At 36.3% G+C, this 26817-nt stretch overlaps 1 protein-coding gene across 1 annotated transcript in view; it reads right to left on the reverse strand.

Moving 5' to 3' along the window:
• FAF1 (Fas associated factor 1) overlaps nt 1–26817 on the reverse strand; it is a 478956-nt gene that overhangs the window by 153553 nt on the left and 298586 nt on the right. Inside the window, exon 9 of the mRNA XM_068539848.1 lies at nt 2475–2570. Coding sequence (XP_068395949.1) covers nt 2475–2570 — 96 coding nt within the window. The remainder of the gene's footprint in view (nt 1–2474; nt 2571–26817) is intronic.

Raw genomic sequence — 26817 nt, forward strand, 5'->3', positions numbered from 1 at the left:
GCTCCTCCACTATCTACTGAAGATTGGAAAACTCCTAAGGAACCTGGGTCCAGGGGGTCCCTATACTGTCCCACTCAAGCATCCATGATGAGGCGAGATAGGTACCTAGCTAGGTACCCAGAAATATGGGAAGGTCATTGAAAGGGGGCTCAGGAGCAAGGGGAGGATGGGAAGAAAAGAGAAAATATTAAATTATCATAAGGAAAATGTATTTGCAGGGCTAGAAGGAGGATGTAAGAAACAAAATTCCCCCAGTTAAAGAACACATAACTACAATGCATAAAATTCAAAACCTGAATTTAACTGCTGGTCTCAAGTATCTTCTTCCTAACTCAAGGCTGAAGACAGTCAATAGCAAAATGGTAATTATCTTGAAAAACACAAAGTCATATAAGAGGAGGGTTAAAACCAGAAGAAAGAAGCAGAACCACTGGGTGGAAGCTACAAGGTCACAGCTTCCAATTTAATATAAGGTTGATATCAACAGACAGAGATGCTCAACAATGGAACTGGTTGCCTCATGAGGACAGAACCCTGCCACTGGAGATAAAACACAGATACATTTTGAGTGAGCTCCTTTAGCACACAGACTGTGATCCTAATGTTTGGCATGTAGAAGACATTAAAAAAATGTTTAAATGAATGAGGGATGAATGGATGGGAGAGTGTAAATCAAATTAAAAAAATCCCTTCCAGTTTTATAATTCTATGACAACATAAAAACCAAGTCACAGCTTCTTTCCCATTTCTCACCAGTCCTCTGGAGGAAGTGGTATTTACAGTTAGCCAGGGAAGGAAAAATAATGGACTCATCCGAGATAATCAGATTTAAAGATATTCCCAAGGGTGGCTGTTTTAGTTTTGTAAAGCTCCCTAACCTTATTCTACCTTCTTCCATAATTAACCTAAAGTGTATTCCAGCCTGAAAAACGCTAGTCCTCAATATATGGCATTGACTTCTTTCCACTGAAGGGATTGCCCATATAACACATATAATGGTGAGGGTGAAAAAAGGAAATAAAATGAAGTGAAACAGTTAACTGTCATCTCTCAGAGCATAGAATAATTAAGAATTTTGGGTGGAGCTAGTTGGCTCCCTTTTAATGTTAGCAGATTTATCCATTAAATAGTTGACGCATAACGTACTTTAGTCATTAAAAATATACTCAAGCACTAGAAGGAAATATTTCAATAAATTATTTCTGGCAACTTCTGCCAAGCAATGAAACCCTATCATTTTTCCTTTCATGAGGAATTAGTGAGATAAAGTGCTGGAAAAAACGGTGTGGGCTCTTTAAAGGAAGTTAACATTTTTAGAGTCTCAAGGAAACAGTACAGTAGTATTTGTAGTAGGGAGAAAACCTCCCTTCTTTGTGGATTTCCAAAAACCGAGTAGCAAACTATCATTTTCACAGGATGATCATAGACTAGAACTTCACTTATGCAGTCCTTTTTCTCTTTCACATATTTAAGCGATATAAGTACATATTCAGAGGATGGCTGCAGAAGTCCTGTGGCAGCTTCCATAATGAATGTCTAAAATATATAAGTTTAAGTAAATATTTTGCAACCATATTTTGCATAGAATGTTAAGTGGGAAAAAGTTTTACTGGACTAGCTCAAGCTTTTGAATACTTGGATCAGGTACTAGCCTAAAAAACACTGGTATAAATAAAGTTTTTTGTACTATTTATTTATGACCTCTGTTGCATGCACTTTTTAAGTCATGCTGATGATTTTTCCTAGTACAAAATAGCAGCTTAATAAATACTTCTAAAACAGATAAACTGTAATGTCCAGGCTCTCTTTCGCATTCCCTTATAACCAAAGTCATGGTCGGACACAGTGCTATTGTAGCCAAGGAAAAGATACTGTCTTTTAATATAGTTCAGACCCACAAAGACACATGCAGGCATATCACATACACAAACATGTTCAATCTCCTTGCCCCTCTTTGTTTTTACAGCACCCTGTATGCACTGCCATCACTGCATTTATTACATTATGTCATTATTATTGGTTTACTAATCTATCACCTTTGACTGAGCACCTTGGTATAGGTACATTGTTATTCATCTTTGTTACCTAGTATTGAGGACAATGCCTGGCTCATAGAAGGTGCTCCAACTCAATGAGTTAAAGGACCTTCAGGATGAATCCTAATAAATGTACTCAACTATATGGTCAGCAGCAAAGAAAATTCCTTTGTTAACCTGACAGTTCTAAGTAAAAATTATGTCAACCAATCCACCCAAATTCTGTCTGTTTGGAACATGAAACTTACAGAACAAGAAGGAGCACATTAGCAATAATCTTGCATGGAAAGTTTCTGCCTTTAAGAATTTACTGAGACTTTATTCACGCTACATTAACTTTATCTATTCACTGCTGTGGCAGATAAAAAAGAACAGGAAGTGGGCATGTGAGTGGAGGATAGGCCTTCTGTTCAATGAAAAGCAAGCAAACAGGCTTACCTCCTCGGATTGCTCCCGGGTCTGTGCAGGTGAAGATCTTCTTCCCACTGTAAGTCGATGGCACGGATAAGAGAGCCCTGATTCAGCAAGACACATCTGCAAAAAGTAGAATCCATCATTTGTAAACAAAATGAACTCATATTTCACGAAAAATTTTACTTTTCAGGTATTTTCTATTATTTCTGAAGCAAGATTAGAAAGTTCACTCTAGTAGCCTAGGCATTACATTCAAAGGAAGGCTTTGAAAATTTGTCCATATATGGATGTTACAACAGCAAGGCTATTTTTCAGTAGACAATAGACTGGAGCTCCAGGAAACTGTAACAAGCCTAAATAAAGCTAATCATATACACCTCCCCACCCCAGCATGTCTGTTACTTTTCTGATTAGTAGAATAACACCTCCATTTCCCAATTCCCAGGGCAGTACTTTATAAATCTATTTTGAAGGGTACTTGGAAGAGTGTTTGCAGAAGGCATTTAAAAAAAACAACACATTTCTATACATGGTAACAATGTCATTTATGCTCTAATCAATATTAATCCACAATTTCAGATCATTACAGCTGGTGAGTTTATAATATATGTAAAGCACCTAGCACAGTACCTGGCACACAGACATTGTTTTATTACCATTATGATCTAAAACACTAACCAAATTTAGCCAAAACAATGAAAGTAATATATATTTATTTCTACTGAATTTTATTTTGGGTCTGATATTAAATAACTATTTTGAGATTTAAATTAAATTTAGGAAAATATGAATGCATGTCACTTTTGTCTGCATAAAAGAATTAAAGCAATATTAATAGCCAAAAGACGGTATTTTTCTTTGGTGTTAGTAAAATGACACACATTTAATGTAATGATGATATACAGTGAAGTTCCTTTTATTATTATTAGAAATAAAATAGGGTATCCACTAGCACACTGAAAGCATTCATTGTAACTTTGGGGGAGGTGTGAATTAAGTTGATATATGCGGAAACGCAAATATCTGTAAATTCATAGGGACCAGACACAGTAGTGGGTCAGTCCTAACTACAATTCAAACGTGTTATAATTAGGCTAATTATCTGAAGACAAATACTGGAATGGAAAATGCAAATGTCACCTAAATATCCAGGTATTTTCAATCATGTGCGGTGTGTGCTGTCATATAGATTATACAGATAAAAATCATGTGTTTTTTTATTGTTACCTTTCCTTTAGTCTCAGAGGTTTTTGTTTGTTTGCTTTTGCACCTAGATATTTTGGCATTGTACTTTACAAATGCTAGAAGGCCTGATTAATAAAATAAATAAATAAAAGCAAAACTGCAATGACTGTCATTTCTATTCAATCATATCCATCAAAATTATTGTCACAATTAGCTCAATTTATTTCATTTCAGTACAAATAAAAGCAAAGCTAAGCTGGATAAGAAGCATAGGCAAAATTTCAAGACACGCTGCCTTCATTTTTTCATTTGAAAAAAGTTCTCCTCCCTCACTCTGAAATCCTCTGGTAATGAAATAGTAATGATGGTGAATGTCACTGACAATCAGAAGCAGTGTAGTGTAATGGAAAGAGAACTGGAAGAGCCAGAAAAACTCAATTTAAGTACCGCCTAGCTTTCTGATCTTGGAAAAGTCATTTCTCTGTTCTAAGCTAGAGTTCCCTCTTCTATTAATTGAGGTGAGTAATCCCTGCCCTAACTACCTCAATGGACTTTTGAAAGGGTTAAAAAGAATAAGATAAGAAAAGATGGCTTTGAAACTATACTGAAATAGGCAGAAGAGCTGTTACCACTCCAATGGTCATTATTTTTAGGACCTGGCGAAAAGGAATGGTGATTAACTTCCACTGTGACTACCTTTGCATACAGCCCAATCGTAAATTAAAAGAGGACATATTTTAGGAGGAGCTGGAGGAAGGTGCTCACTAAAAGTACATGGTACTACAAATGGGCTGTCTCTTTAATGGGCTTGTCTCCACAGTTATCAATATTAACCTTTCCCATAGCTACTAAAATTCCTGAAGATAAGAGGACAGTGGCCAGCACTTTCTCCTTAGTCTATAGCTGAACAAGTAGGCCTCACTCTACACTGAGGAAATTAAAGGGTCAAGAATTTCTATGTGCCCATCATTGATTAAATATAAGGCATAGTGTCTGTTTTAAGGGAACAGATATACCAGTCGGGGAGACAAGAGATACACATAGGAACAGAGACAGAAAAAGGAATACAAATGAGTCAAGCTGGGATTATATCACAGTCTCAGTAGAGCTGGGGACCCCTTGGAAGGGACAATAGTTACTTAGAGAGTGATTTCAAGAAGTTAGGGCTACAGTAAAGGTTTGCTGGGACTCATGACCAAAGCTGTAACAGATGTGAAGTCAGAAGGCGGATGTTCCAGGCTGGCTAAAGCACTCAACGACAATGGGCAAAATCGCTTAGAATTTCTGTACTTCAGTTTTCTTACTTAGAAAATGGTGTAATACAATTGATCTACTTCTCTCACAGAGTTGGTATGAAGATCCAATAAGATAATGTATGTGAAATCAAATGGTTATGTAACTGTAAATAACCAATATTATTATCATTGTAGTATTTATTTTGCAAGAAATTAGAAAAGAAATTTCTAGGTTTGTTTGACTAGAAATTTGCAGGTTTGTTTGACTTTATAGTTGAAAATTTACATTTAGATGTACATACATGATATTAGTTAATTAACCTCTATATAATGGTAATCTTTCAATCACAAGATTGCTTTAACCTACTTTCTCACCAACCTCTCCCAATCCTTAAGTATCCAGAAGATTATACCCCCAGGTGTGTGGCAAGTATGTAGAATTAAACAGTAAAGTAAAGGAATCTTGACTTTATCCTATATTGAATTTTTGAACCCATTTTGAATCTCTGCATCTGCCATGATGGGAAGTCAAAGAATTAAGTCTAATATAGCCAGAAAAAAACTGAATAAAGAGTTGAAATAGATTTTGAAATGAGTCACAGTCCTTCACTATACTAGGTTCAAGCAGTTTTTCCCTGGAAAGTAACACTGTGAGTTATACTCTTTCATTACCTACTTGAACTTGCATACTTAAACACATTGGTGGGGTGGAAAAATTTGTAAACTGGTAATCTCTAGGAACAGAAATACTCAATAAAGGCTTTCTATATAAAGAAGAATGATCCCCATTTGAGCGAATACCATAAATTTAAGCTTGAAATTATACTGGAAATAAACACAGGTCTTGGCTATGTAATGAATAAGAATACAGATAGTATTTGTAACTGAAAAGTGGAGAGGACAAAAAAAACCCTGTAACTCTAGCGTAACACTGTAGAAGGTTCTATGAGGGCAAGAACGGGGCCTGTCTAGTTCTCTCCTAAGCTTATCATTAAGAAAATTGTTAACAATTCCTACAGTTGAGTGAAAAAAGAAAAATATCTCTGAGATTAAAATAAATGGCTCTAATGCACATGGAAATCAGATATGAGTATTATGAAACCTAAAAAATATAAATTGTAGGAGAGACACAGAATCAAAGAAATTCCATAAGACACTTATATACCTAAAATACCAAAATATAAGATTAGGTCTTATCTAAAATTCTTTCTCCGAAAAGGTTGCCTTATATTTGTGTTTACAAAGGTTCTCATATTACAGAGTGCTCCCTCAAATACTTTAATTTTAACTACAATAGACTGTTTGGGAAAAACAAATTAGCTTGAAATAACCCTTCCCCTCTCCTGTCAATGATGCTTCAGGTGCTTACAGAGCTCATCTGTCAGAATTGGTTAATAAAGGAGACAAGGATATTTAACACCAATTTCACAATTATTCTTAGAGGTATAATCTCACAACTGCAAGTGTTGGAAGTCCTTATAAATAAGCCTTTAAAAGATATTTTGAATAATGTCTTGGGAAGATGATGAATATACACCTATAAGACAGATGAAACTAAACAAATAAAAAACAAAAAAGCCATAGCTGCCCTAATGATACATAATAGAGATAGTATTAGACTAGTACTTTCTCACAGGGTTGGGATAAGCCTGAGCTAGTATGTGTAAAGCATTAAGAACAATGCCTAGCCCACAGTAGATGCTCAACAAACGCTCTTTTTGTTATTCTGTGAATGAGTACTTGTGGCTTGGGATAAAATGACCAGTGAGAACATAACACTGATTCAAAATAATGCTAAATTAATGAATTAATTTGACAAGTATATATTCTACTACATTAACACAAAAAGCTTATATATTTTAAACTGTTCAACAAACTCCTCTTTACAAAAATAAGAGATTTTACGGTATTTACATTTTAAAAATAAGACCACATTTTAAAGCATGATAGCCACAGTAGGCAAGAATTCAAGCTGATTCTTCTTGTCAGCTGATGACTGAAAGTGTAACAGGGAAGAACAAATGTGACTCCATATTGGATCTGTTTCTTTTACTTTAACCTCTGTATTCTAACTGCTTTTTCTACAAGTTAGGAATGTTGCCTATAGCCTGAAAATATACATGATAGCCCATTCTCAAGGCTCTGACCTTCAAAGGTATAAAACTTTTCCATTCATATACAGATAAAAAGCTGCAGAACAGAAAATAACATTTGTCTTGTTGGAGGTTTACAGGAACACTGTGACTGGACCTATCTCTGTGGACAGCTGCAAGAACAAAGGATTCCGGCACTAAGAAGCTTGCAACAATCAACAACACCCCTCCCCTCTTAGTATAAAAGAAGCCTGGATTCTAACTCAGGTGAGATGGTTCTTTGGGACACTAGTACACCATCTTCTCGGTCTGCTGGCTTTCCAAATAAAGTCACTATTCCTTGCCTCAACAACTCGATTTATTGGCCTGTCATGTGGTGAGCAGTATGAGCTTGGACTCAGTACCATAAGGATGTAAAATTTGTTTTTAAATTAGACTTGAAGAGGGCTTCCCTGGTGGTGCAGTGGTTAAGAATCCGCCTGCCAATTCAGGGGACAGGGGTTCGAGCCCTGGCCCGGGAAGATCCCACATGCCGCGGAGCAACTAAGCCCGTGCGCCACCACTACTGAGCCTGAGCTCTAGAGCCCGCAAGCCACAACTACTGAGCCCACATGCCACAACTACTGAAGCCTGCGTGCCTAGAGCCCGTGCTCCACGACAAGAGAAGCCACCACAGTGAGAAGCCTGCGCACTGCAACAAAGAGTAGCCTCCACTCGCCGCAACTAGAGAAAGCCTGCATGCAGCAACGAAGACCCAATGCAACCAAAAATAAATAAATAAATAGATAAATTTATTAAAAAAAAAAATTAAACTTGAAGAAAAATGACCAAAATCAAGTAAATCTGCCGTGTTAATAAATAACCTGAGGAAAATGCAGGCACTTAAAAAATTCTTGTGGATTGTTAAAAGCAACTCTTTCTATTTAATAACAGGAGACAGGTGAATGTAGCATGGACCTTTTGAATTAATAATATGCATTTAAAGTTGATCTATATCTTTCCATGAATTGAGAGCTCATTTCTTTTTAGTGGGGAATAATATCCCATTGTCTGGATGTACCAGTTTATTTCTCCACTCACCTACTGAAGGACATCTAGGTTGCTTTCAGGTTATGGCAATCATGAATAAAGCTTCTATAAACATCTGTGTATAGGTTTTTGTGTGGACATAAGTTTTCGACTCCCTTGGGTAAATACCAAGGAGCACAATTGCTAGATCATATGGTAAGAGTATATTTATTTTTGTAAGAAACTGCCAAACTGTCTTCTAAGTGGCTATACCATTTTGCATTCTCACCAGCAACGAATGAGAATTCCTGTTGCTCTACATCCTCACCAGCATTTGGTGTTGTCAGTGTGCTGGATTTTGGCCATTCTAATAAGTGTGTAGTGGTATCTCATTGTTATTTTAATTTGCATTTCCTGATGACATGTGATGTAGCATCTTTTCCTATGGTTTTTTGTCATTTGTGTATATTCTCTGGTGAGGTGTCTCCTAAGGTCTTTGGCCCATTTTTTTAACTGAGTTGTTTGTTTTCTTGTTGAGTTTTAAGAGTCTTTTGTATATTTTGGATAACAGTCCCTTATCAAATGTATCTTTTGTAGATGTTTTCCCCCAGTTTGTGGCTTGTCTTCTAATTCTCTTGAAAGCAAGGACTTTTAAAGTCAGAGTGTCCTGAGTTCAAATTCACTTCTGCTAGTCACTGTTCTACTATTTACTCCAATCAATACTTTATATCTCAAAGCTCAGTTTCTTCATCTATAAAAATGGATAATATTACCTCTCCTAACAGGCTTTCTGTGAGAATGGCGTAAAGAATACATTTGCCACACAGTAGATATTCCACCAGTTAGTGAATACTCTTTTTTTTTTTTTTTAACTAATTTATTAATTTATTTATTTTTGGCTTAGTTGGGTCCTCATTTCTGAAAGCGAGGGCTTTCTCCAGTTGCGGCGGCCGGGGGCCACTCTTCATCGCGGTGCGTGGGCTTCTCACCGCCGCGGCCTCTCCCGTTGTGGAGCACAGGCTCCAGACACGCAGGCTCAGTAGTTGTGGCTCACGGGCTTAGTTGCTCCGTGGCACGTGGGATCCTCCCAGACCAGGGCTCGAACCTATGTCCCCCGCATTGTCAGGCAGACTCCCAACCACTGCGCCACCAGGGAAGCCCCAGTGAATACTCTTAAAATCTACCTGAAGTTTTTTTCTTTTCTTCTTATAGAAAGTATTTAGTACTTTCTTAGGAAGACGTGAACTATGCCAATGATTCTCAAAGTGTGTTCTATAAACACAAGGTTCTTAAGAACCTTTTAGGGGTTCCACAAAGTCAAAATAATTTTCTAAATAAATACTTATATAGTATTTGACTTTTTCACTATGTTTTTTACACTGATGGTAAAAAAGCAATGGTGGGCAAAACTGCTGGTGCCTTAGCACAAGCCGAAGTAGTGACACTATATTGTGTCAAAGTCTCCAGTGCCATTTACTCACTGTAAAAATGCCAATTTCACTTAAGAATGTCGCTGTTGAATGGGCAAAAATTATTACTTTTAATTAAACTTGACTCTTGAGCACATGCTTTTTAATATTCTATGTGACAGCTGGGAAGTATGCATAAAGCACTCACACTGCACAGCAGAGAATTAAGGTTGTGCTGAGGGAAAAGCACTTGTATAATTGAGTTGTGTTCTGAACCAGCTACTTTTTCCATGGAACACTATTATTACTTAAAGGACTGGCAGATGAACTATGGTTATTCAGATTTAGGTATGTGACAGGATTCTCCTCCAAAATGAATGAAGCAAGCTTGTTATTTCAAGGCACAATTCTGAAAGTATTAATTGCCAATGACAAAATTTGAGTTTTCAAAATTAAAAATTAAAATTTTGGAAAACCATCAGCCACCATGGACTCAATAGCTCCCTAATGCTTAAAGACTTTTCTAATGAGATCAGTGGTGATATTAGCAGAAGTGATTTTTTGATATTATATAATGAAATCTTTCAACATTAGAAAATCTGTATAACTCAGAGGACCAATACTCTCCAAATAACAATGAATGCATGACGTTGTAAAATCAGGCATGGATAAAGGATATACTCAAACTGCAAGACAGACCAAGGGATACTGCTGTAACAAAGTACAAAAAGTACATTGATATGGCTCCAGATTCCACATTGAAACCAGCCTTTAGAAAACTATCACTTGTCAGTTTAGTATCAAAGAAGAATATTCACAATTATCTGAAAAGACTATTAAAATACTCCTCCCTTTTCCAACTACAGATCTGTGTGAGGACAGAGTTTCTTCATATACGTCAACAAAAACAACATATCAGAACAGGCTGAATTCAGAAGATATGAGAATCCAACTGTCTTCAATTAAGCCGGACGTTAAGGAGATATGTAAAAGTGTAAAACATCACTCTACTCACTAATTTTTATTTTTTGGAAAATACAATTACTTTCCATAAAAAAATGCTATTTATCTTAACATATATTCAATTTATTATTGTTATCTTAAACATTTAATTTTTCTCAATATTAATTTTGAATATGACAAATGTCAGTAGATATAATCCACATAAACCAAAGCTCTTTGGCGTCTTGATGACTTTAAGAGTACAAAAGGATCCTGAGACCAAAAAGTTGTGAACTGCTGGAGTATGCAATGTGTACAGATGAAACCAATTTTCATAAATAATAATGGCAATTATTTGAAATAATTGAGAAGCCTCCAAAGCACATTCTTCTATGAAGTTTGAGAATCTTCTCAATGTTTCCTCTTACATAATTTCCTTATAAACAAATTAAAAGGAAATACCAAAACAATGTGCAAAAGGCAACTCCTGTAAACCATCATAATTGATCACTGGCTATCTCTGACAAGTATTATTATTATTTTAGGCTTGGTCCTCAGGGTGTTTATTAGGCCCTTCTCAGTAATGCTTTCTCTAAACATATGGATTACTTCTTAAAAGTATTTTTATTTTGTAGCCAAATTTTAGCCTTTTCCCAAATACACACTTGTAGCCTGTCTTTATTCCTCACTGTTAATGACACATTAAGACATTTAAAAAGTACTGAACAAGAATTTAGGAGACCAGGTATGGGACCTTGAGCCAGTCATCAGGATAATTAACATTGTCTTTTGTAAAATATGGGAGCAACCCACATGAATGACCTCTGAGATTCCTTCCAACTCTAATGGACTGTGATCTTAACAAGTCACTAAGAAAATTCAGTTCAGTCCCCTGCAGGATCCTCACCCTGCATGTGACACACTTAGTAACACAAACTCACAGTTCTGAAAGTGTAGCTTTACTATATGTATCTTTAAAAAATCAGTTTGTAAAATACAATTCCCTTGTGTTTCAAAAAGAACATTAATAAAAGAAAGTTTTTTTACAACCATGTTTTCAAGCTTGTCATCATCCTGACACCAGCATAATTAATTCCATCCAGGTTTGGGAACGCTACTGGGCACCAGCATTGAATACAATCAACACAGTATGAAGAATACAAAGGGGCTTCCCTGGTGGCGCAGTGGTTAAGAATCTGCCTGCCAGTGCAGGGGACACGGGTTCGATCCCTGGTCTGCGAAGATCCCACATGCCGCGGAGCAACTAAGCCTGCGTGCCACAACTACTGAAGCCCGTGCGCTTAGAGCCCCTGCTCCACAACAAGAGAAGACACTGCAATGAAAAGCTCCCGCACTGCAACGAAGAGCAGCCCCCGCTCGCCACAACTAGAGAAAGCCTGCGCACAGCAACAAAGACCCAACGCAGCCAATAAATAAATAAATAAATAAATAGTAAAAAAAGAAATAATGTTTAAAAAAACAGAATATATATATACATACCACATATACACACACACACAATCACTAAGTATTGCTTTATTGAGGTATAACTGATCTACAATAACTAAACATATTTTGAAGAGTATCATTTGATAAGTTTTGAAATACGTATATTTACCGATGAAACCACTCAGTAGTTTTAAAAATATTTTTTAACTAATTGATATTATTGAGAGTTTAATATGTATTGTTATTGTGCAAATTGCTTTATATGCATTACTCCACTTAGTTCTCACAATAACCCTGCCAGATAGGTATTATTATAATCCCCTTTTTAAAGATGAGGATACTAAGCCTTACATAGATTAAGAAGCTTGCCCAAGGTCATACAGGTACTCAGTAGGAAACCAAAATTAAACCTAGGCAGTCTTATCTCAGAGCCATTTAAAAAGAATTCAATCAAACAACTATTAAGGCCCTACTATATGTTGTCTTATGGTCTGATAAACAATAATTAGTTTCTTTGGCTTAATTAAAACAGCTACTCCTAGATACAATCAATTTGCCAGGTACTATATATTAAGTGCTTAACATATGTCTACCCTACATGATGATCCTACAAATTAAAGACAATCATGATTGTATAAATCATAAAACAGCCTTAGAGAGGTAGAATAATTTATGTAAGATCAAACAACCACTAAGTGGCAAAGCAGATTTTACTCCAAAGGCCATGGAGTTTTCAACTACATCATGTTTCTGAGCAACACAAAACCTTTTTACGGAGCCCCGAAGATGACTGCTGGATCACCCCTTTAAAATTTTCAGAAGCTCACTGCTTAGCTAGACAGGTTATTAAGGTAGTTTTAAGCAAAACTGAATCACGAGGCTGAAGTTTCATTTACTGCCAACCAGAGTGCAAATCAAAAAAGCTTATTTATTCACAATCCAAGCTTTTTTTTTTTTTTTTAAATCACTTATGTGCTAGAAAAGTCACAGAGCTTTTAATATGTGGCAGGTTGAAGCAAGCTTATTAAGAATGTTAGTTACCAAGTGCACCTCCACTTGTCTGGACTAGCCCACTGTCACATTCTTGTAGCAGGGTTAAATAGCAGTTTAGTCACCTCATAAGAAAACACACTGTTAAAAAGGAAGTGACTAATAATAATCTGGAACCAATAGAATATCATAAGAGATGTATAAGTCAAGATCAATTATCTACAAAACTCCTGTGTAAATAGCTAAAAAACTGTGTCCTCTGTCTGGCCTTGCTGTGTTATAGTGCCCAATTGATTTGGCAAGTTGGTAAGGTTTAATGAAATAAACCAACAGTAACACATTCTGAGGGTTTTTGGTATGTACATAAACATGAATGTTATCATACAAGAAAGCAGAGTTGGAAGAAACAAGGATGGCTTCCTACAGATGGCTTCATTTTAGACTCGTAAGATACTAGAGTCAGAAGGGTCCTTAGAATTCATCAATTGTTGGCATCCCAGGTAGGAGACCACAGATCTTGAAGCCTTAACTGAGTTAAGCGCTGCTGCCATACCCTCCCTGTAAGCATCCCCAGCTCCATTCCAAGCTAGCATTGAGAATCTCCAGAGGGAAATGTATCAGCAGCCTATTCTTAAAACTTATTCTGTCAGGAGTCCCATCATCCTCAACAGATTCCAAATGAAAGGCAGTTTCTTCTCACAAGATCTAGTCTAATCCTCGCATTTAACAGGGAGAGAAACTGAGATGTAGAGAGGTAAAATTGTTTGCCCCAAGTCACATATCTGCTTAATGATAGCATAAACATATTCTCTTGACTCGTATCCTACAACTTTCTACTAAATAATGTTAACTGTGTTCTTCAGATGTTATAGTTAGTTGTAAAATAATAACTATCTTGATTTAATTACCTCAAATTTCTAAAAAATTTTAGGAAATATATACGAAAATAATCAAAAATGCTTCTGACTTGTTCTTTGTTTCTTTCTTTTAATCTGCTGGGGAGCTTCAGAACAAGGAGAATCACCTGATGCTACTTTTCCACATTATGATTGCCCACCTTCATGCTTCTCTGCACTTGGTCCAACATTACCTTGAGTTCTTTCTACGAAAAAAAAAGGATGCTCAACACAAAAGTTTTTAAAAAAATCTTCTATTGCATCCTAGCCCTTAAAACCAGATTACACCATAGGGAGATAAAAAGTTGCCAGTGCAACAGAATTAGATGTATTTTTATAAACAGATGTATTTTTATAAACTAAATATATAGATAATAACAGCACCCTTGAATCCTACTATTTATTGATTCTAATGAGTACACTTAGAAGAGCATCTGAAATACTTCAGAATACTAGAATACTACTGAAGAGCATTAAATTATGCAAGAAATACTGCCCTATTAGACCAGCCTGATGCTGCCTAGTGGCATAGTCTTTCCCACACCTATTTAGCAAAAATGGTCAGGTTTACTTGCATAAAGATAGTAGCACAGGCAAGCAGACAAGTTGTTATTTGCAAGGCAACTTTAAACTGAAGAAGCTATTTCAACTGAATCAAGAGTTCTGTTTTAAAGTCAACCATTTTGCACAGAGGCCAATTATCCATGTTGCGAATTAAAATGGTACTGGTTTCTCAATTTCTGTCTCTACTGCTTTATGTTATTTAATTGCTTATGAGCACCCTCTGGTGGAGGGCAGAAGAGAGAAAATAAGATATTAAATATATTGCTTCTAACCCACAAGACTGGTGAGGGGGAGAAAGTAATCTGAAACACGTGCAGATTTCTCTTGACTTTGCCCTTCTTCTCTATAATTACTTCATAATTTAAAGCTATTTGCTGAATAAGCTATACTAACCATATCGTTACTCAGAGTCTATAACTTAGTCATTCAATAAACATTTATTAAGTTTCTATTATATGCCAGGTACTTGGATGCAGATAACCTGGCCTAGGATCCTAGTTTTGATATTTAATGTCATTTCCCAGGTAAGTCGCTTGACCTCGTAAGATTTCGTCATATGAGAAATAAGAATAATATCTTGGTTGACAATATTAAAAGATGACAAATAAAAAGGTGCCTAGAATAGTGGACTTAGTTAATTTTGCAATTTGAAACACACACACACACACACAACTTAATATTTGGCTCTTTGACAGAAGGAAGGACTATCATATAGGTGTTTCCAAATGCAATGCACAATTATTTGTCTTTTAAGAAATTTAAGCCTACTCACAGATATAGGGAACAAGCTAGTGGTTACCAATGGGGAGGGGGAGGGGTGATTTAGGGGTGGGGAAGTGAGAGATACAACGTTTTGGGTGTAAGATAGGCTCAAGGATGTACTGTACAATGCATGGAATATAGCCACTATTTTGTTTTGTAATAATTGTGAATGGAAAGTAACCTTTAAAATTGTATAAAAATTAAAAAAAATTTTTTTTAAAGAATTTAAGCCTAGATGCCAATATTGGTATTGGTTAAGTGTTTATTGGTATAAGTTAAGTGTTTTATACCTTATGTTTTATACCTTATTGGTATAAGTTAAGTGTTTTACACCTTATGTCAACTACATTTAACTTAGTTAAATATGTATTCTGAAACATACACAGAGCAACCAAGTACATTACTTAATCTTTTCCACACCAAAGACATCCAGATGTTGACAAATATTTAGTAAAATATTTTTTTCCTAGGTGAACAAAGTTTATTTAGATGTTTCTCATCTCTTCTCAAGAGCTTATATGACATTCTTGTAAGTGTCACCCAGTGGAGAGTATGTTTATTTAGATATATTTTGGCTCTCAGTTTGTCTAAGAGCTCATCTCTGACATTCACTCTCTGCTTACGACTGGGATTTTTAAAAGTATATCTTATAAGTGATGTCCAAAAGTGGAACTTTCTACAAGTTTGCCATTTAACTCCTATGAGGTGAACTTAACCGAGACTGAGAGATAGGAAAACAGATTGTTGGGGGTACAGAAAAGTCACTGCTGCAGTGATTTTAGGAGACTAGTTAAGCCTACTGAGTACTTTCAGCTTAAATACACTTAACGAGCCTATAAGCTACTTCTCTTCTGTCACCACCATTAGAGCAAAGCAAGTATTGTTCTTTTATGTCTTAAGGCTGCATGGTGCCTTTTTATGACTTTCTCCCATCAATGCTGCCTGTGATATGATTCCACGTGTTTAAAAATATTTGTGGCTAATATATGGAAAGAGCACTGTACATAGATAAAAGGACCTGGGTAAAAATCCTAAATCTGCCTCTTACTAAAGTGATTTCTGGACTTCCCTGGTGACACAGTGGTTAAGAATCCGCCTGCCAATGCAGGGCACATGGGTTCGATCCCTGGTCTGGGAAGATCCCACATGCCACGGAGCAACTAAGCCCGTGCACCACAACTACTGAGACTGCACTCTAGAGCCCACAAGCCACAACTACTGAAGCCCGCACGCCTACAGCCTGTGATCCGCGATGAGAGAAGCCACTGCAATGAGAAGCCCGCGCACCACAACGAAAAATAGCCCCTGCTCACCACAACTAGAGAAAACCCGCGCACAGCAACAAAGACCCAACGCAGCCAAAAATAAGTAAATTAAAAAAAATAAAGTGATCTCCAAATTCTTTTCTCTCACTCTGAACCAACTTTTCAAGGCTGTAACATGGCCTACCTTTCCAGCTGTTATCCTTCACTAATTTTTATACTGTATACAGGTTTGTTTGCTCATTGATCCAAAAATATGCCTTGCACTTGTCTACTCCCGGGCTTTTGCTCATGCCACTACTCTCGCCTGGGTTCCTCTCCCCATTCTTCTCCACCTGTCCACTTCATAGGTTTGTTAGGATTATTTGAGAAAAGTAAGTAAAAGCACTTCTTTAAAACTCAGCTCAATCTCCTCATGAAAACGTTCTATAACCTCCCCAACCTCTAAATAGTTTCTGTTCTCTAAAACACCCGGTGTCTTTTGGTAGTCAGTCATACCTAGTGACACTTTGACAAATCTTCCACAAGCAAACATCTTTCAGTCAGCTTGTTACTTGAGGGGTGTACCAGAATCACAGTGGGAGCTGGGTAAAAGGAGACAGTGGAGATTTTAGAGACAGAGGTCTTACACGGGTAGGTCAGGGCCTGGGTTGAAGGCACTGAAGCCTGGTTCAGGAATTGGACTCAACCGAGTGGAAAAGCCAAATATCTAGGTATCAAAACTCTGCCACTCTACATTGGTGGAAGTCTGCCCAGGGCACAGCCCTGTGTGATATTTCTGTCACTGGGGAAGAGGCAGTCCCAAGAAAGGCAGTGACACTGCTTCAGTGGGTATAATAGATCAGGAACCTGCTGTTCTAGAAGGTGAGGGAGTAAGGGAATATCCTACTGAATAAGGAAGGAATCTCATCCCCAAAACGGACCCTATGTCTCCTGAATCATTTGTACAGGTGACAAGGAAATTTCTAGAAAAAAGTGTGTCACCGTAAGGCAAATTCTTTGGTAATCAGGTGTCACTATATTTGCTTGGAGAGGCATATAAGCAGAGTGATTATGAACTTGACTCCAAAGCTACACTGCCAGTGTTTGAAATCCTAGCTCTGTATGACTCTGGATAACTCTCCTATCTTCTCAGTGCCTCAATTCCCTCCTCTGTAAAGTTTCTACGTCAAAATACTGTTGTGAGACAAACTAGTGAATATAACAAAAAAAGTAGACTCACAGATACAGAGAACCAGTGGTCACTCGTTGTGGGGGGCAGGGGGAGGAACAAACTATCAGGTGTAAGATGGGCTCAAGAATGTACTGTACAACATGGGGAATATAACCAATATTTTGTAATAACTGTAAACGGAAAGCAACCATAACAAATTGTATAAAAATTAAAAAATAAAAACATTTTAAAAAGTTGTGAGGATTATCGTTTATATGTATATATTACATATATGTAGATAGATATAGGTAAAGATATATATAGATATTTGGTTGATGGTAAGGATTTTGCTATATAATTCTGAGGAAAAGACAAACAGATGGTACTAAATTTGTTTTAAGTAAAGTGCAAAATATACTATTCATTCACTTAAATAATCGTTTCCGAGCATCTACTATGTGTCAAGAACTCAGCTGAGCGCCAAGGACACTGCCAACAGTGAACAGAGTTTCTACTTTGATGAAGTTAATAGCTTTCTAGGCTACAGGTTTGTGAATGAATTGAAGACCATGTTAGCTCTATTTTATTCTGCTATACCTAATCCTTGTTATCCCCTAAATGAGAACGCACTTGGCCTAGTTTGCTACAGTCCCATTCTACAGAAAAGAAAAATGAAGCTCATATTTTCACACAAGATCTCAGAGCTAATAAACACAGCAGAGTCAGGACTAACATATGTTGACTCCTAGCTTTTTTAAAAAATGACATCACCTCCACTTTAAATGTGAGCCAACCTGGCGATCTTGTTAAGCCTCTGATGCATTGGGTGGAGGATAATGGTAAAGGTGAATTATGAAAAAATTTTAAAAGTCTCTAGATGTCATTAGGTCACCTGAAATCATAACTCTAGAAAGGCAATGAAAGAAAGACAGCAACTTATACTGCAAAATCTCATCTGTTTCTTTGCACAGTTAGCTTCTATAGACTGGAAATTTATAAAGAAAAATCATACTATAACTTTTCTATAGCTTCTATAGACTGGAAATTTATAAAGAAAAATCATACTATAACTTTCCTATACTTTTTTTTTTAAGGACATTGTGATTTATTAGCACACCCATGACGGGGTACAGGAGTGGTAATACATGTGCCACAGATTTACCATCTCTGTTTTCTGGAAGAAGTTCTTTCAAACCAACCTCACAAATTTCAAGAGACACTTCCTTAATAAAACCCTCTGTGCAAAAGTTCTTAGAAACCCATTCTTCTGTCACCGTCAAGTATTACATTATATTTTATATATAGTAACTTTTATACACTTCTCTTTCATTTTTCAGTCCAACAAATTTTAGATGTGAATAAAACCTACAGAGAAAATCATTAATTGAAATCCAAAGAAACATCATTATGGAATATATAAGTTAGAAACAAGAAAGACTAAACAGAACCGGGAATCAAACTGGCAGTAGGAAAGCTTAAAACAATCATGGTTTAAAAAAAGAAGAAAGAAGATATGAAAGCAATCAAATAATAGTTATGACAAAGAAAATTATCCAGCATAATTTTCCAACTTCTGTTGCAAAGTCTCATCTGTTTCTCTGCACAGTTAGCTTCTGTAGACTGGAAATTTATAAAGAAAAATCACACTATAACTTTTCTATACTTCTTAGGTTAGGTAAACACAGTCATTATGTCATTTGAATTATTTTTTAAGTAAACTAAAGTCTACTTTAAAAATACCACTGTCAAAGAAAATGACAATGGATGGTGCTTGAAGAACAGATTGAAAAAGATTTATCAAATCTTCCCTGGGTCCTACTCCACTCAAGAAGTATAGTGCTGATATACCTCTCCAAGTAAGCATATGCAGCAGTGTTGATATGATGACTTGCATTTCATTCAGCTCATTCATATATATTATTCTGTTTTATATGGGCAAGTCCAATATACTGAACACCTCTCAAAGTATATGAAAACCAAACTTTCAAGCTTTTTTTGTGCTAATTGTGAAAGTATCCTTTCCCAGAAGATAATTTTCTATAGACAATTTGAGATTTCACACCATAATGGCTTACCAAAACAGGAAGCATGAAAAAATAAGGTTGTTACCAAAACTACCACTAAAAAAAAAAAACCAAAAAGAAACCACGTGCTAACCTAAAAAACAAATGCATGTCTTCCAGAAATTTATATTTCATGATAATAATTATTGTTATTGTTTAATTAGGCTCCATGAAAATACCTCTTGAAAGGTATTCAGCAGTTTATGTTCAATGGGTGAAAAATCTATCTTGGGTCCAGTGTGTTCAGGTTATAAAAGCACCAGTGCTTATTTTATCTCCCCACAAAGTGTTGCTGAGATAATTACTGCTGACAGCTTTATTCAAGGTTCATTTCACTTTTTGTGCTATTTTTCTCTGGTTAGAAGTTCAACAGAGCCCATGGGAAGCCACACCCCTCACACCTGTTAGGCTTCTTCATGTTACGGAGGGCCAGTATGGACATGTCACTTCAAATTAGCATTGTACCAGGGCGCTAACTGTGACAATTACTTATCACAGGTTTAACTAAAAAAAAAAAAAAAGTTTCTGATTCAACCACAAAAACAGTGTCACAGAATGTAATTTAAACCTGTAAAAGCAGGTTGCATAAAAAACATTCAGAGAGCAGCAGCAAAGGTTCCCAGGGTCGAGCTTTGTGCTATATCTGAATTATGCAGGAATGCTCTGCAACTGAACATTTCCTTTAAAACAAAACCAAACCAAAAAGGTAAACAAGGAAAAGCCAGCAATTATACTTTAACAGCAAGCAATGGTGATGAGTGGGCCTCTCTAAGTTTTCTTCATGTTTCTCTCCCAAGCCTGAATATTTTATTCATTTTGCTAATTCTTTTGTGTCACGTAACTAAATCAATATTGAAATTTCCAGCTAAAGCAAAGCAGCTACTTCTAGATTTACCAAAGGAAAGACAAAGCTCTAGAACTTGGCAGGAAAGAACACTCTCTCCAAATATTTGTTTTTTTTCCACTTGCAAACCAGAAAATTATCATTAGAGAGGGCAGACGTTAACTCAAAAAGAAAAAGGAAAAACCTCACACTTCTTAAATGTGTTTCAAGCTGGTTATTATAAGTCTCTCTGTTTCAAGTGCAAAACAATCTCAGAATTAGGCCACCTCTGAAAGACCTGGGATGGCTGGAGGTGGTTAACACGGACTGCTGTGAGGCTAATTGTGGATCCTGAGTTAATTACTCTCTCCTGACAGGGGATTTTAAAAATAAATAAAATGGTCATTTACTCAGTTTTTACTTCAATTTGGACTTAAGGAAACACCACATGATGATGGCTAAGCTCTGGACACTTCATTATTTTTTGCTGTTATTTAGATGAAGCAAATCTGGGAAATAAGTATGTCCACATCATAATCAATGCTAACGTGTGCTAACAAAACAACAGCGAATGGCTCTGTACTTGCCACAGCGCGTGCACGATTTGATTCACAAATGCCCAGTGTCTGTTACCTGGGCAGAGTTAAAAGGGATTCAGTGTTGCTTCTCACACACATACACGCACCCACACACGCATGCATGCACGCATATAAACATCAACAACCTGGCTGGAGAATGCAAGCCAAAGCTCGTGGAGACTTCTTTGAAAAAGAATCTGGAAGCATTAAACACTCATGAAAAGCAAAGGACAAAATAACGATGCTGAGCAGGAATTCAACAGAAGAAATCAGTTGCTAATTTTTAGGAAATCACATCTATTGGTGAATCCATAGTAATTTTGGTATGGCAACATAATTTCAATATCTTAACAGTTCCAGAAATTTAAAAACCATCATATACATGAATGATGCAGTAGAAGTACAGAATTTTTCTCAATCCGAAATACAGAAGGGGTATCTTATGCAGAAAAAAAAAAAAAAAACAAAAAACTCATATTTTTCTTCATTTTTCTAACATTTGGAAAGTCATTTATTAACAAAAGCATATGAAGTCAATGTAGGAAATATTGATCATAAGAACCCAAGATCTTATAAAAACAAGCCCTTTGCCTTATTCTATAATCACAACATATTCACAGAGAATCAAGACAAAATCTTTGGTTAGAAAGGTGTTTTTTACCTCAAGCTGGGTGCTCATTTTAAGTCTGATGAAAAGGTACTGTTAGTGGAAAAACCTCATTATTTCAGAGAGCTACTGTATTAATCAATGGTGGCTTCAGCTCATCATAATCACAGAACCTTCAAATCTACAAGGATACATCTCAAGCCTGTTTTGTATGTGTAAAGAGTACCAACCAGCCATTTGGCACATATCTAGTCAATAGTGGGATGCCATTTACCCCACAACACTGTGGAACTCTTTGGACAGCAAACATAGGAGCTCTGAATATTTTTCCAGCAGCATCTAATTCCTTGGCAAACTCAGGCAGTTATGCTAACAGCTTTGGTCTCGGCACATGGACATAATGCTGCTGGGCATCTTGGCATGGGTTTTTCCTCCTGGGAAAAATAGAGTCTGAATTAACTACACAAAGTTAGGCACAGCAGCATAAGTGGGTGCTATCTAGAAACTAGAAAGAACTTCACCTTTCTAGTTAATCCATGCCTGGCCCATCCAAGCCACGTGATTTTTCTCCTTCTGTTCAACTCCTATACCCTTATTGTGAACCTCTAGAATTCTTGGTTTGTGGTCCTTTTAACTTTGCTTGTGTCTGTGTTTAGGTCCTAAAGTCCTTCAGGACACAGCTTGGATCTTATATTCTCATTTTTAGCTCCCATAGGGCTTAGTAGGTTGCTTTGATGGGCCAGCCACATAATAAATGTTTACTGCTTTAATTTAAATGGGTACTTTCCTAGACAAAATAAAATACAAAAGATACTTGTAATTTTCTAGAGGAATACATAATCTACCTGGGGAGGGGGTTGTGCCTGGAAATTATTCCAAAGTGAGGTGAGAAATACTAAAAACTATCATCAGAGTACTAATTTATTGACCTCTGGGTTTGAGTGAAAAGTATAAGGCTCAAAAGGATTCTGACATAAGATAGGTTAAATTTAATTCAGTAGTCACTGATGACTTGAAACAACTAGTCAAAATAAGTAAAATACAGACCACTCAAATTCAACATCAATATAATCTGAACTTACATATTTTCATTTTTTGAAAGGCACATTAGTTTCATTTCATATTTAATGTTTCTCTATAATTATCTTTCCATTCTAATATATTTCATCTCTGTGTACTACACAAGAATTAGGGTAATTCAAATGTCATTTAAACTCTACTTTGTAAGACATGATGGCTCTCAAATTTATGAGGATGCATAATATAGCTAATAAAAATGTTTTCAGATTGGTAGAGAAACTATCCAGTAATGTATACTATACATCAAAATACTCTAACACATTTTAAATAATGTCTCATATAAAAATAATAGTATACCAGCATTATTTTACTATTATATTTTTTAGGACTCACACTCAGATAAATACAAGAACCAATAAGTAATCCCTCTATTATACATGTGTATATGTTTACTTACTGGTTCACTGGTTCTTGTACACAAACAAGCTCACACACACACACACACACACACACACACACACACACACACACACACACCAAGAATAATATTTTGTATTAAAAAAAATAGGAAAATCCTCAAATTCAATAATCTTTAAAAAAATATTTGACACATGATAAAATAATGCTCCTTTCCTGAGTCAAGCATGTCTTCTGTGCGCAGATTCATACCTGAAGCACTTATTTATGTCAATGCCAAAAAAATTATTGTAAAATGAAACTGTGCTAAAGTGTTAATTCTCCAAAACAGGCAGTAATCATTTTTGTGTGCTAATTATAAGTCCTAATTTTCAAAAAACTAATCAACATGTAACTTTGAGCTAAATAAATTTACTGAAAAGCACTATAGTTAAAAAAAAAAAAGAACCTTTAATGTGAGTATAACAAAACTAAAAAGTAAACATTTTTCTCCAGAGGCTAGGAATAAATCATTTTATACAAATTATTTTGAGCAACATATAGTAAAAATGTTAGAAATACTCCCTGAAAAACCAAACAAAACAAAATCTCTAGAGATTGCTCAGCAAAATGAAAGCAAGAAATGATCTGAGAATTAAGGAAAGTTTTATTTTTTAAAGAACACTAGTAAGGTTGTCATTCAGGAGTTTTTTATTATTTGAAATTTACCTACTTTTAGTTGATCCATTTCATTTGTTGAAGATTTATGTATTAGAATTGTATACAGTATTGGAAAAGTTTAGAGTTAAGGGAAACCTTGGAGTCGAGGGTAGGGAAGATGATGGAAAGGGAAAGGATTCCAATATTTACTGAGCAACTAGTATGCACTAGACACTTTAAATTCATCTCCCCACTCCCCATTAACATAAGGGCTCTATGAGGTAGGTGTTATTAGCCCCGTCTATGAGGTAGGTATTATTAGCCCCTTCTTAGAAACAGAAGTCCTAAGAGGCTATATGCTCCTGATAGGGTTGAGATTTAATTTTAATTAAAGATGTTCTGATTCTAGAATCTATATCTGTTCACTCATATGAAAGAAACTAACTTTTATTCAGCAAAGCAATCCATATTCATGAACTCATTTAATCCTAAAACTGTTAATATTGCCACATGACAGATGAGGAAAACACAGGCTTAGCAAAATTAGTAAATATGTCTAAAGCTACTTTATGATCTATTATACATGGTCACATGCATATTTTCTAATATAACTCATTTGTCTGCTAAGAAAACCAACATTCAGAGGATTTATATGACTTTTCCAAAGTCAAAAAGGTGGCAAGTTACAGAGGGAAGTCTATGAGGGAGGTCTACCGGTTTCTATACACCACACTTTTTCCATTCTTTGTCATTCAAGATACACATTTCACCAAAACTTAATCCAAGAGCCTCCTAAATGATGTCATATAAACTCTTCTCCAGCAAAAAAGACATTCAAAGCTATGTGACAAGACCAAAATAATGTTACCCAAACTTGACCTTCTCCAATTTCCTAACACTAAAACCTTTACCCAGTTATGGCCTGGGAGAAAATAATACCATGCTGTAGCCAGTCTTCGGTGAAGTCTGCTAGGAAAGAAGGATAATGAAAGTATCTCCTTGCTTTGCTAACTCAGGAGGCATTCACCAAGGTTGGTTTCTTGGATCTTAATAACGAGTAGGCTGCCACTTTGGACACATACAGGAAGCTAAGGAACAAGTGGCAGTGATCAACTCTCTACTAGAGTTGGATATCTTTGGGGATACCATGAGGAGAGGGGAATTTGGCTCCCCTGGGGAGCCTTTGATAGTATCGCTGTGTATGTCTGGGAGCAGCGGTAGTCACAATTGGGCAAAACTGGGAGGTAGCCTAGAGCTTCTTCTACACTCTATCCCTGTTCCCCAAATCCTCTTCTAGGATCTGGTTCTCTCCTTCATCATCCTCGACTTGGTAACTCCATACTGTACCCTAGGCTCCATACCCTAGGCTCATTAATATTATCTTCTCCTATACCATGACCCTGTTGCTCTCACCATCTCCCAACTGTACTGAATCTTGTCTGTGTTGAGTTTCATCTCCTCAGTGCCTCAAGTATCAACTAACTCAATAGAGGCACCAAGCTTGAACCAGCCCATATCAAGTAAAGAGCACTTGAAAACTTGGCTAGATTTATATTCATTCATTTTAACTGTGTCATTTGAGGGACAATGTTCCACTTTGAATGTAATTTGGAAACTTTCAGAATTTTTGGCTCAGGTTAAAAAATTTCTTACAGATCAAAGCACAAATGGCATTGCACTGGTATAGCCAACCAGAAAGGCCAGGTGGCTCCATGGTAGGCATTCTGGTAGACAAGGCAGTCTAGTCCAGACTCCATGACTTTCTAACTTCCTAGTGTTCTTGCCAAAGTCCTTTACCTCTCTGACCCTCAGTTTCTTTACTTGTAAGAGAAAACAATAACCCTCTTCTGCCTGATTAAAAAGATTATGAAAGAACAATGAGTTAGTTCATGTGAAATGACTTTAAAAACTGAAAAACAGATGATTGATTTTATTCCTTCAACATTTGCTAGGCTCATCCTATGTACTATATAACATGAGCATTAGCATATCTTAAACTTTTTGTATGTGTTCACCTTGGTTACCTTATAAGACCTCAAAGTAAAACTCAAATGTCATATAGTAAGCAGATGTGCAATAAAAACATCAAACTGTTAAGTTGATCTTGATGACACAATAAGAACCCTAATGAGCTAAAGTCAAATGCACTGTAACTCCCCCCTCTATATAGCACCAGGATCCTACAGCTGACCTCAGTCTTAATAACAATAATAGACGGAATCCACTATACAACATGAATTTGACCCTACGCATCTTCCCATACTTTAAAATCTGACCATTCCTCATTCCTCTTGGTCACTCTTCTCCTCTAATCACCCTGTCAGTAAATCTCAAGTATCCGCTATATGTCTATGGATAGAGAGATTAAAAAGAATAGTGTCCCTGCCTTTGAAGGGTTCACAATAGGTAGTGAAATGTACTTGCACATAAGAAGTGTAAATAACTAATTTTACCAATGTGGTTAAGTCCCTTAATATGCGCTTTGGGAAGAAATGTCTAACTTTGCCTGAGGACTTCAAGAGAAAATGTCACAAAGGCGTACCAGCTGAATCTTAAAAGGATGATATGATTAAGGAGTAGACCAAGAGGAGTACAAGCACCTTAGAAGAGAAGGAATATGATATCAGCAATGGCAAAATGGCAAGAAAGAAGGTAACACATCTAATAAACAAGTAGTTTAGTGTTGCTGGAGGGCAGGTAAGGTGGAAAAGGGTGAGGGAGACAGGTAGAAGGGAAAGCATAGGTCAGATCATGCAGAGTCATATATGCCCCATTAATGAGCTTAGATATCATCCTGTAAGCAATGGGAAACCATAGAGTGATTTGAACTAAGGGAGTAATATGATGCAAATGCATTTAATAAAGATAACTATACTGAAGAAGGGAGAATGGACTAAGGGAAGCAAGAGAGGAAGGTCTGGAACAGGGAAACCAAGAGAAAACGATGAGAGTCTGAACTATGGCAGGAATGATGGAATGACTGTGGAACCAGATCAACAAACCAAAAGAATGAGAACTGAAGCCACAATAATTTTTGCCATTTGTTTGCATAATCTTAGTACCACAGCAAAATTTAATAATTTTAATCTTCAGTGGCAAGAATCTATCTGCTTGGGTATAGTAATACCAGTTCCTTACATTTCTTTAGTGAGCTGTATTTTTGGGTGTATTTCCACATATATTATCTTATTTGAACCTTACAACAATGTTGAATAGCTGTAAGAATTGGAAACCAACGCTCAGAAAGGTTTATTCATTCAACGAATATTTAC

Source organism: Eschrichtius robustus, chromosome 3, assembly GCF_028021215.1.
Source record: "Eschrichtius robustus isolate mEscRob2 chromosome 3, mEscRob2.pri, whole genome shotgun sequence".
Classification (NCBI taxonomy): Eukaryota; Metazoa; Chordata; class Mammalia; order Artiodactyla; family Eschrichtiidae; genus Eschrichtius; species Eschrichtius robustus.